Source organism: Alexandromys fortis, unplaced genomic scaffold, assembly GCF_014885135.2.
Source record: "Alexandromys fortis isolate MF-2015 unplaced genomic scaffold, M_Fortis_MF-2015_v1.1 scaffold_11, whole genome shotgun sequence".
NCBI lineage: Eukaryota > Metazoa > Chordata > Mammalia > Rodentia > Cricetidae > Alexandromys > Alexandromys fortis.
In genome coordinates, this window is record NW_026067912.1 from 4,614,134 (window position 1) to 4,627,115 (window position 12,982).

At 36.8% G+C, this 12,982-nt stretch overlaps 1 protein-coding gene across 3 annotated transcripts in view; it reads right to left on the minus strand.

The window, feature by feature from the left end:
* Nucleotides 1-12,982, minus strand: part of Gabrb2 (gamma-aminobutyric acid type A receptor subunit beta2) — a 195,141-nt gene that overhangs the window by 113,350 nt on the left and 68,809 nt on the right. For all 3 annotated transcript variants that reach the window (XM_050138634.1, XM_050138632.1, XM_050138633.1), the window contains exon 4: nt 12,654-12,874. In XM_050138634.1, coding sequence (XP_049994591.1) covers nt 12,654-12,874 — 221 coding nt within the window. The remainder of the gene's footprint in view (nt 1-12,653; nt 12,875-12,982) is intronic.

Consider the following 12,982-nt stretch of genomic DNA (forward strand, 5'->3'; position numbering starts at 1 on the left):
AGGCAGGATAGTCTAGATGGCACAGACATACTCTGTCTGTGCTCAGCAAAGTATATGACATCACTGCCAAGCCATCACAAAATTTGCTGACATTTTCATTATTATGCATAGTATGCAGCAACACACACCACACTTAAACTCAGTCTTAATGAGTTCTCTGAAGCATTTTTTAAAAAGATGTCATTAGAAAGTGCTCTGTCGTTGGCTTACGTTACTGTGGAGGGTAGTGTGGGTTACCTAATTTCCACCTGTCCATCTCTATATTTCATCTACCTAAATGATAGAAATGTTCAGCTATCATTTAGAGCATTTCATTGATGAAAAGTATTATGTTACATAAAAGAGCACACTTCAATGGAAATTTCCATTGACAATCAATTCATATTCACATGTAAATTGCAATTTGGGAAGCTGAACTCATGGCAACAGCAGATTCTGTTTTTGTTTTCAAACATCTCTGTAATCTTCTGTTATACATATTACATGAAGAATACTGTCACTACTAATGTATTTTCTTATGTATAAAGAGAAATGCCCAGCATTGTAAAGTGTAGGACAATAAAATTATCTTTCACCTCATTACAACATAATATCTTCAATGATTGGGTTATAAATGATCTCAATTTAATTTTATATTTATTTTTACACATCTTTTAAGTTACCTCAACAGGAATATCCATTGCTAACCATTATCTTTCATGAGTTATCTGCATTGAAAAATACGGGGAGAAATCAATTTGAGGATGACGCTGTAGAGACCACAGAGTTTATTTAACTGTAGCTTTAGACTGACAGACCTCAATATTCTGTGGAAAACCAGTAGTGGGAAAATCAATCCCACATATACTAATTTAAGATTTGTAGTTGGTTTCTGTGGGGCACACACGCCTTAGACGCTGGGGTGTCAACCATGGGCTTCTCATGGGGCTGCTACTCTATCTACTTCAATGAATATAATATTTAGGTAATACATTATTTTTAAGAGCATAAAACACAGTGCCATGAATGAGAGTGATCAGGGAATTTCGGACAAAGTGGCATTGCTTTCATTTTCCCTTGTGCACAGGAGAGGCTTTCTTGCCATCAGGACCATGTGCATAAACTGCTTTCTAACTGGAGCTCATCCTCAGAACTCTTTCTCAGTGCTTACTTGTCTAAGCAACTGTCATCTTCTAAAGCAGTATGCCACTTCTTTCCAGTTACCCGTCCTAAAATTCCTCGGGTTCTTTGTCTCAACCGACTTCATCATAACTTGAAAATCTTGTATTTATTATGAAGTATACTTATTGCCAATGGTCACATGCCTTTCCTTAGTATGAGAAAAGCCTGGAAATAGGCACTGACTCTGGATGATCCATTCCTACACCACCACCACCCACCTATGACCTCCAGGACTGCTAATTTAGGATAAAGTGAGGAATACGTGAATGAAGTGTTCCCTGAGTGACTTAAAGTTTTGTCAAAAAATAAACTTGTGTTTCTTTTTCTCCAGCTACCCTTTTGAGTACTCCACAGACATTCCTAAAGTTTAGCCTATCATACTCAATAGGTACCTTCCTTTCCACATTCTAGTCCATGTACCGAGTGATTTTTCTCCACTAAATCCATTTAAAGTATGAAGGATTCAGGCTTTAATGTCCAACAGCCTTGAAAGCCATTTCTAGTTTTGACATGTACAGTGGTGTTGCTTTAAACAACTCACTGAATTTTTTTAATATCCTTTTTTTTGTATAAATGGAATGATTTATTGCTTAAAACCACACCTCTATTAATTAAATTGTATAATTCCCAGTGAGGATCTGTTATGTGACTTCCTGTCACCATTGTCTTTGAAGGAAGAGTCTGCCTCTTAATATACTGTTTTTTCTTCATCTTAGCTATTTATTTTCTTCTCTTAGTAAATTCCTTTTTTTTTTGAGGTCACAGGCATTGAAGGATTAATTGTCTTCATGTGTACCCAATGCTGGCAGTAAGTATTTGATCATGCATTTTGCTCTTGTCATAACTCATTCACCCACCACTTACCATCATGGGCCACAAAATAATAAGTCAAAGTAAAATATTTGCAGCAATTCTAATAAAAGCCATTATCTTTAAAATCAACTTATTATGTGCCAGGCAATTTGCTACAAGCTTTGCAATTATTTATTCATTTAATTGCCTCAGTAGTACTTCATAGTAGGCATGATTAAATACAGTTTCCAGATAAGGAAACTGACACGTGATAGATGGAGCACAACACAATTGTAGCTCAGAGTGGCCTTGAGACAAGACAGAGTTCAAGCCCATGCTTTTCACATTGCCCTATGACTACTCCAAAGGATCTGTGCATCTATCTGTGTAAATGCACAGATTCCTCTTAGTGTTTTGACATCTGAGGAGTCTATGTCCTTTGTCTTGTCTGGTTTCCTTTAACTGGCAGTCTATCATTGCTGCTAAAGTATAAATTCCTAATTATTCTCTCCATTATGGCCAGTGAAAACAGTCGAACCTGGGATTAGTCTCTTCCTCTAAGGATTTATAGCCATTTAGAACTTGCTTCTTTTTATTCTCTCCATAAGAGTACAGATAACGAGCTCCTTCTTCGAAGCAAAACAGCCTGAGCATTTCGCGTTATGGGGAATGAGATTTGAGTCATTTACGTATTACGCTGGTTTAGTTTCCAAAGAGAAGGACTTGTTTTATTTGTGACCTTCAAAATAAAGAGGAACAGAATGGCTAGACATTTCCCCTAACCCATTTAGCAATGTGACTGAGTTAAATATTTTCTTAAAGTCTTTAAATACATTGGGGAGGGGTGGTAATTTACACAGGTTGGATAATTTTAATATTTTTATCCCCTTTCAAAAAGAAGTAAGGCTAAAACAAACACAACTCAGTCCATAAAATCAATTGTTAACCCAGTGTTGTTTTTGGATCTTGTCCAATATCTGGTTCATAATTGGATCTCATTAGTTGCCCTTAAAGGTTGAAGCAATCATATTCTCTGAACTCACTTCCTCCCCCTCCATTGCAAATGTTGATGTTAAAGTGAGAATCTCAAACAGAAAATAGTGTTTGTAGATCTTTGATATTAAAGTTTGTAGCCAATTCAGGCAAATCTTCCTGAACTACAAATTAAGAATAGGGACTCTATAATATAGCAGCAACAATCTTCAATGTCCACTGGAAAATAATTTGCTTAAAATTGGATAGAGTACAAAAAACATGTAACATATTTTCATGTATATCGTAATCTATTGACCACATAGTTTCCACAGGATGAAATGAAGTACATGCAAATTCTGCCACTGAGTTTGAATAAAAGAATACTATTTTCCTTCAGTAGCAAATAAATATACAATATCATCCACAGATGTTTTCACAAACCTGTTAACACACTGGTAATGAATTTCAACACGTTTTCTTTACCTTGTCAATGATCCTATTACATTCATTTTTCGGCCTGTAGTACAACAGCCCTGCCTTTTGGGGACAGATGTTGAAATTCCCCCCAGCCTCTAATCATTTTTCTTTCCTGAGAGTTTCCTTCACACTTCTGCTTTGTATCAGATCCAGCGTTGGACACTGAAAAAAGCCATATTTGGCTTTCTTTTTACTGGATTTTTGTGGACATAATGGTATCTAGGGACACATGTGGGTGGGAATAAAGGAGACTTACTTACCAGTTGGGTATGATGAGCCAGAAATACTTAGGAAAAAAAGCAAGGTAGTTAGACTTGCCTTTCCAGTGAAAATGCTTTTCTATTTAAAACTTAAGCAAAATGTTGCAACAAAATGTGCCCACACACCATCGCCATGTCTCACTTTTCAGAGTGATGCAATTCTGTCTCTGCTGTTGTTGATGTGGATTTGAATTATTTGGTAATGTTAGTGAGACAATGGTGATTCTAATTCACCAAATAATACCATTGCAAAATCAAAACAGGGAACAATCCTTGAATTGGAAGTTGAGTATTTGGGATGATACTACGTTTTCCTAACTAACAACTGCCTCCATAATGGTAAGGAAGTTATTCTCTTTTCTATCTGCCTTTAAAAGAAAGGTGGCTTAATTAGAGACTGCTGCTAACAAGGAGACACCATGACCATGACGAAGGCAACTTTTGAAATTAAGTATTTAACTGGGGCATTACTTAAACTTTTTAGAGGGTCAGTGGGGAACAAGGTATAGCCAGCTAAGGTGCTGGAGAAGCAGCTGAGAGAGAGAGAAAGAGAGAAGGAGAGGGAGAGAAGCTGAGCCTGGCCTGAGATTTTGAAACATTAAAGTCTACACCCAATAATATTTCCTCCAATAAGGCCATACCTCTTCATTCTTATAAGACAGTTCTACCCTCTGGGAACCAAGTATTAAAATATATGAACCTATGGGGGCCATTGTCATCAAGCCACTACAGAAAGTGAACTTCCATGGCCTATAAGTTATTTCTAAGTACATTTACTTTTTATTTAAGTAATTTTATCTTATATGAAAATGGTGAAGAAAAATTTCCTTTAAAAATTAGATGCAGTTCTTTAAAAAGCTTGCACTTTCCCTCATGAATCACAGGCCAGACTTTTTTTTTTTTCTACTTTGAGAGCTGAGATTGTACGGTGAGTTCCCCCATTCTGGCTAAGAAGACTGATAGTCTTAATAAAATCTCTTTTGTTCAGCCTGACAAAATTCAATTACTAGATATCTGTACGAAAATTAATTAAGCCAATTAGGAAATCCAAGCTAAAATTGATATATTAATGTTTAATAGATCACATTTCTATGCGCGATGACTATCTTGTGCTAAAAGTTGCATAGTAGAGAGAGCAGATGGAATTACCAAAACCCCACTTGCCTATGCTCATTACAGGCTAACATCATCCTTTGCCATTTTCTCAGTAAAGGAGCCTACACATCAGGGGGTGGCTGGCTGAATTACTGTTGCTGTTGCCTGCTGGATCTTTCTTTAAGAATGTGAACCTTTAATTAGGAGTGACAAGTGTCTGATCTAATGTTACATATGGGAGATATACAAATACATGAGGTCAAGACCACCCCCACCTCGGCACACACACACAGACTGAGCAGGCACAGGAGCCAATTTAAGAGGGGCCAGCTACTACTAAAAACAAGATCATTCTTCATGTAAAACTGTCTGGAAAACAACAACAAAAACGGGTTTCCATATATATGCTGGGCCATTTCTTTGCCAAGTGAGACTGCAAATATGAACAGGAAAGCTATATGATTGTAAATTATACCACAAACACTCTTCCCAGTTTCTCATTAAAGTACTGAACAGATTTGAAAGAACATTCCTATGTTTTATGGAAACAACTTCATTTTTCACCTTCCATCAAAAGCACAAACTGTATCTTGTAATTGGTAAGAAATGCATCTTAAACATATCTTATAAAGGTTGAAAAATGAATGTCAGAAGTACTTTATTCACATAGAATCATGTTTATTACTGTGAATTGTTAAGACACAGATCCTCACGGTAGAGGCATGAGGATTAGAGAAATAAGTAACGAGTATGAAGATGTGAGTGAAAAAAAATAAAAACAGAAAACATAAACTAGTACTGGGAGTCCAGTGAATACTGAAATTCACCCACATTTAATTTTCTATACACTTTTGTACCCAAAGACAACAGGAGAAGAAGACAAAAGGCTGCTTTAACATGATACAAAGGACAATTCGAACAGCTATTTGATTCAATACTTTGAGCCATCCAAGCCATTAATCCATGAGAAAAGCATTTTGTTGTTTAGTCAATGAAGCCACCCTAACACCCTAGGACAAGGATCCTGAAGACAGCCATTCCCAAGGTCACACCTCCTATTTCAAAAGAAGGAGCAGATGTATGCTTGAATTCTTTGACTTTTGGTCAGGGTAGAGTAGATCTACCTGTGTGAATCATCTTAATGACAAAACACAAAGCAACCATATCTTAGGTAGCATGTATAGTCACATTTGATGTTAACAACTTTGAGCAAGCTGAAACTCTCTGATCTTCAGATGAGATAGAAATGGGCTCACATTTTTGGACCGCCACACAGTGGCTTGCTAGATGCCAGTTTAACTCTAGGCTAGATCAGGACTCCTTTCTAGACTAAATAAGGTAGAGATTGACAGAGTGGGATACTGCAGTGCCTCCTTTGGCTTATGCATGAATGCACACAGATGTCTGTAGACATGTACATATACTGCACATAAATACACAGAGAGATTTAAGAGATTTGCAAACAAAGATCTCTGTAGTTTATATCTTTATACGATTATCTTTTAATGAGTGTTTTGAAGACAGATCATCTCCTCTCAGAGGCTCTGTGGTTCAATGGGTAAAATTCATGGCAAAGGTATGCCCTAATCCAGAGAACAGTGGAGAAAACTTTAGCTAGCACCTTGCTACTTCTCTGTAAACTTTCCATCTATAAGAACATATCTATTGCTTCTTAGTGTACAAAGCTAAAGCTCTCAATCATTCCCTGGTGCTCGGTGAGCAATTATTGAGCAGAGTTTGTTTCCTGCTCAGCGGTAAGCTGAGGTTTCTGTTGATGTGGGGAGTTTAGAATATGGAGATGAAGAAATATGGGGCCCAAGTGTGGATGATTTCTATCAGTTTCATCCGGAATCAATCATTGCCTGCCTGGTTTCAAAAACACCAGTTTTTAAATGCTTAGTTGCTTCTCATTGTTCTTTGGGTTAATAAACTTTTAAAATTTTGGGAACGTAGTTGGAAATTCACAGAGTTGGGCAACACAACTAATTTTCTTCACAAGGGGTATTGATAATACAACTTAGACTTTTTTTTTTAATTATGCCACTTGCTTCTTTGGAACAATCAACAAATTCTCTGAGCATGGGTTAGAAGATGCAAATATTGTTATAGCTTATCCATTCTCAATTGATTGTCAATGAATATAAAAAAATCTGTAATTGAACATAATATTAGCACATGAAATTATGTATTTGGAGTAATACAGTAATAGTTGGATGCTAAGTATTCAGTGATACCTAATGTATATGTGCATGGATTGTACGAATGGAAATTTTTAGAATTTAACTCATTATTATTTACATTATTCCGTGAAGTAATTTCTAAGCTCTTGTTTAGAACCCAGAATGGAGAGAAAAGCAGGTGAAATCCTCCCATCTCTGCCCACCACAGCACTTGTGTTGTAGTTCCCAAGTCATCACACTTGACATTTCTCTTTGATGCTGCTGAAATCGAAACTCAGAGCCTTCTACTTCCACAGCAAGCCCTCTGGCAACTCTGCAGGCCCTCAACTCTTAATTCTTTTTAGAACTTATTTTAGTTTTATTCTAAAAAATTGATATTATAGTATACTTACTACATCATTTTCCTCTACTTAGGCTCATATTTTTTTAGAGAGTAAAACCACAGTGCCATAGCCTCTTGATCATTTTTTTATTATTGTTGATTTGTTGTTGTTGTTCTTATTGTTTGTCTTGTTTTGTCTTTTAAATTTCATGATGACTGTTTTCAAACATGCTGCAGCTTGAACAAATGAACTCATGAGCTCCTCCATGCCCACCATCAAGTTCAACAGGCATGGTATTCTGGTGTCCCCATTGTTGTTATATTTTAATATCTGAAAAGTCAACTAGATGGTACTTTACAACAGTTCACTCAAATACTGTGGACATTGACCTCTTCTTCCTCATCTGTAAAGAGGGGTAGGTAGGTAAATAGTTGTGCTCTTCATTTATGTCCCAGACATACAGCTCAAGGTCTTTGATTTGCAAATTACTGGTCATTGTCTAGAATATGGAAACTGTTTAGCTCTCTGTCTTCTACATCTACACTGAACGACTGCCTTTCAGTTTTCATTATTCCCACCAATGGACTTTACTACCACTGACTTTTTTTGCAATGATTTGTCTGAGTCCAAGGATTACACACATGCACACACCTCATCCTTTTAACTAGAACAGCTATAGTCCATAGGATCTCAAGGTGAACTTCCATAGAAGACTCTTGCCTTCTGTTTCTCAGGGCTTTATTTTATCATTCAAGAGAAAAGTCCGTAGCTACAGATGTACTAAAAGTTGTTTTCATCTAGCTTTTTTTTCTTCCATTCCTTCAGATTCTCTCAGGGTTTTAATAAATATTATGCATCACCAGATAACCAGTATTTAAAGGCTGGGACAAAAAAGTAGTATTTCTACTTTAAGGCTTGGGGTACAGTAGCTATTTAAATTTCTATAGGTTCCTTTGTTTTTCCATATAATATGGAGGAAATAATGAAACTAAAGCAATATTAAATAAGAAAACATATGCAAAATATAAGCATGCTAATTTTTTCCATTAGTCCTAGATACTTTCAATAATATTCTAATTAGATGTAATGTTCTACATTTCCTCTTCTTGACATTGACTCAATAAAATTCTTACTAGATTATCAACAATAGGAAATAACAGATTTGGTGATAGATGAGTAGGAATAGGGGCTAAGTATTTGGAGTTAATACTGTCAATGGTTATTTTAACTAAATTTCATCTCTGTATTGTAAGTAAGACTCCTAGAGACAAGAAATGAGTATTAGGTATGCACCAGTTTTCAGAGGAAACTCTTCTATTTTTCTATAAAATTTGCCAGTACTACTTAAAAGTGTGTTTTAAGATCTTCCTATTAATTTTGTCTGCTGTTCAACATTGCAACTGAGAGAACAATCACAATTAATGGGCCTGCTTTCCACAGAAGTGCTAATTTTATGAATGTCACAGGTGCTCAAGAAATTGATTATTGTGTCAAGAGTCTTTGTTGGAAGTGGGAACAGAAAAATAATGATCTTCTGCTGTCAGGAGTTCAGGATGCTCTGTGGCATCCAGCCTAGAGATATAAGAGACCCCTAAACCGTTTGCCTCTAAGGTGTACACTTCTGCCAACCCATGTTCAACCAGCACAGACACATAATGAAGTCCAGAAAACAGTGCCTTTGGCATGTGTATTCCTCCTTGATAGCACTGGTCACAGATGCATAAAAGGTTTTCCATACCCTCTGTCTCTGAGGTACACATCCTCAACCTTCCTGTACATGGTCCTAATAGGTAAGCAGTCTTTTCTCATCTTACCTCTCATGTATCCTTCCTTTTACCTATAGCATCAGGCAGAAACAGGTAAGAAAGTTACAGTCTCCTGCCTCTGGGGCATACTCACAAAGCTCAGTGAATCCAAGCAAGGGACAGACTATTACAGCCATAGGAGTGGGAACCACTTCCCTTCCCTAAGTGTGTTCTTCTGCCCTGAGCACCACAGAAGCCAGAGGACATGATAAATCTATGGTTGTGACACACATACACAACACTCTTTAAACACCCTGGTTTGTGAATTTAGAGGTCACAGGATCCCTAGCATTGATTCACTCTCCCATAATACCTTATGAAGCCAGGCTCTTAAGGTTAGCAGACATGTGAAACTGCTGCTCCTGGTATAACCCATTGATACACTGCACTGACTTTGGTTTATGAAGTTAGAGCCTGTGATCCTGTTATCAACAAAGCCATGATCACTTTCACCTACGCCACCCATGGTCAATGCCAAGTTCCTCTACAACTGGACTTTAAGCAACACTGAGCCTGGTCAAGACTTGTGAAGCAGAGGTGATGCTAACACCACACACTCACTCAACTCAGCTGTGATGAGAAGTCACAGCTCACACCAGATTGGCAAATCCCAGTGTACAAACACCAGGGCCTAGAAGAGCCAAGACAAAATATCTCCTCCAAAAATTAACAGTCACATAGCGATGGCTGCCAGTGACGGTGACTTATACAAAATTCTAGGCAAAATTTAAAAGAACAATCCTAATAAATATGTTCAAAATTTCAAAATGGACACAAACACACTCATGAATACATTGAATGAGGATACAAATAATATTTGGAGTCAACTCCAAGAAAACACATTCAGTTGAATGAATTAAGAAAATCAGATCAGTATTGAAAACAGAATTCTCCAAATGCCTTGAAATACTGAATAAAACTCAAACTGAAATGATATCAGAAATGAAAAATTCAGAAATCTAAGAAAACCCTCAGTGGAAATCTTCAACAATGAATGGAACTAATAGTGGGCAGAATTACAGAGCTTGAGGATCATACAGAGGAATTAGATCATTCAGTTGAAGTCAATGACTTTTTAAAAAAAATATGAATGAAATGTAAAAGATAAGTAGGGCACTATGAGAGACCAAATTTATTAATTATAGACATAAAAGAAGATGAGTCCTATATCAGAAAGCATAGATAGTATCTTAAATAATATCACAGAAGAAAATATCCCAGTATCTGAAAAGGAATACCCACTGTGGTATAAGAGGCATAGCAAACATCAAATGGACAGGACTAGAAGATAAACATCCTATGCCATATTATTGTTAGACCACTATACAGAACAAATAAAAGCTGCAGAAAACTTCAAGAGAGAAGGCTTATGTCATACATAAAGATGGCTGAAGCACAATAACAGCTTCTCAAAAGAAATATTAAAAGCTAGAAGCACTTGGGAGCAGTGAGGAGTGGGTGATTGTCCCACAGCATGAGTAGGCAGTAGTCAGGGGACAACTTTGAGTGTTAATTGTGACCTTCCACCTTATATGGGACAGGGTGTCTTTGTTTTTCATGCTTTATACACCAGACTAGTAGGACTGAGCATCTCCAGACTGTCTCCATTGCCTATCTCTTATCTCAGCATGCAAGCACAGGATTACAGACAGAAAATACTATACCCAAGTTTGAGTTCTGGGAATTTGAATGTAGGCCCCCATTCTCACATGGTAAATATATTAGTTTCTGATCCATTTATTACTTTTTTATTCCTATGCAATCCACAAAAACTCTTCTTATTTTTTATCACTTGATATCATCCAGTATGTGTCTAAACTTTATACCAAGTACATAACAAAATTAATTTTACTAGCTTGCAGTGCCTCATAAATTGTTCTCCTATTTATGTTTCTCATCAATCTATAAGTGAAAATGTTTCACTAACATTTTTAGCTTTATCCATAAGTATTTTGGTACCATAGTTGATCTTTCCTTCGTATATATTGATAATACACCCTTCACTTTTTAGGAATTTGGGTTTTCTTGGGTGCTTTCTGGCCAAAGAACTAGGTTTCGCTGCAACCAAACATTGGTTTTAGTTTACATTTATTGTCTTTAGTCAATACTTAAAATTTTTCTAGAAAGGGAGCAGTAGTCTTGAAGGGTACAGGTGTATCTTCTCCAACAACTGTCTTAGTGCCTCAGCCAGACCTATACCTAAGCCCTTTTAAGTCCCTATTACTTGCAGTGCATGGCTTGGTGCAACTCTTCTTGGTACCCTTTGATGAAGTAATCATACAGGGCCAATAGAGCTCACACAATACATTCCTGTAAGATGCCAGCACCCTACCCCCATGCTTCAGGGCTCTTATTACGAAAAACAAAGGGTTACTTGAACACAGGTACTGCAATTCCATGAGAGGAGACCTGACAGATGGCTACAAAGGCACTAAAGGTTAGCTACTGCATGGATTTTATGGGGCAAACAGTGACTTGTTTCTCAAGTAGGACTAGATAGCTTGGCAAGCAAGATTTCATCACACTACTCATAATAATGTCCAACTTAAACTGCATATGTCATTTCTGACCACTTCCACTCAGTGTGTTCAGATCACAACTATTGTGGATAATGAAAATCAGAAGTAAGATGCAAATAGGGTGTCGGGTGACGACTGTATGATGTGTGGAAAACACTTAACTCATTGTGTAACCCCTGAGAAGGGTTCAACTGATGGCTATTACTGTTACCACTATCATCACTATTACCATAGGATAGTCACATGTTTATGCAAAATAAAAGATCAGAGGCAAATTTGTTTTCTCGTGAGAAATTGTTTACATTGTAATATTTTTGGAATAAAAATACTTTATGCAAAATAATAGAGGAGAGGAATTCAAAACGCTGAAATTTAGAGTGGTTTCCTTCTGCCATACAAATTAAATGTTTACATTAAAATAGTTTCAGAATAAAAATGTGTTTTAATTTTTTTTCCAGAACACCATCTATTGGTTTTAATTGAAGTTAAACTAGCCTTCTTTACAAATTATTCCCATCCAAATAGTCTGGTACTGGAATGTTTTTCTGCAGGTGCATTTGAGAGCATCAATTAAACATTAATAAACATGAGGTGGTACTTATTTGTAAGTCGATAGCTCCTCAGAGGATGAGAGGGCATGACACTCCTCTCTGTCACCAGAGGACCATGACCAAGTTAGCAGCTCAATACCTTCTGCCATGTCCAAACAATCATTCAACATTCAGAGTTTTCTGTTTTCCAAATTTTAAAGAAACCCCATGCTTCAGTTATTTTGATATTGTTTATCCCTATTCCTTAAAGAAATCGGCTTTAGCATCAGCATCTGATACTGGAAGATAAATCAGAAGAAGAAGAAGAAAAAAGTAACAACAACTTAGTCTTAGCTGGAGCTAAGTCCTTTGTACACATGCTTTCCTAAGCTCTCAGATATCTCCCTGATAGGAGGTTTAATTCTTTTTCAGTAGAACTGCAGAAGGAATAAAGAAAACAGTACATTTCCTCTGACAGCAGGCAACTGGGTTTTCTTTCTCTAGGAAAAGTTCAATTTAAGATGCATACTACAGACCTGAGGCCATACAGGACCGTGCCGTCAGGATGCAAGCGTATCATACGATTTTTGACAGTCACTCCATGGACAAAGGACTTCTTATCATTCAGGAAGTAGGTGTCCGGCACCCAGAGCTGGTCTGCCACTCGATTGTCCAAAGTCAAGTTCAAAGGTATTACATTGTAGGACAGCCTCTTGTCTCTCCAGGCTTGCTGAAAATACATGGTCAAGGTATAGTCCTGTGAACATGAGAAGAAATATAGTTACTTTGTATCAGTACAGACTAGGGAAATGTATTAAACGATTTAACTCATTTTTGTTTTTATTTATTTGTTTATTTATTTATT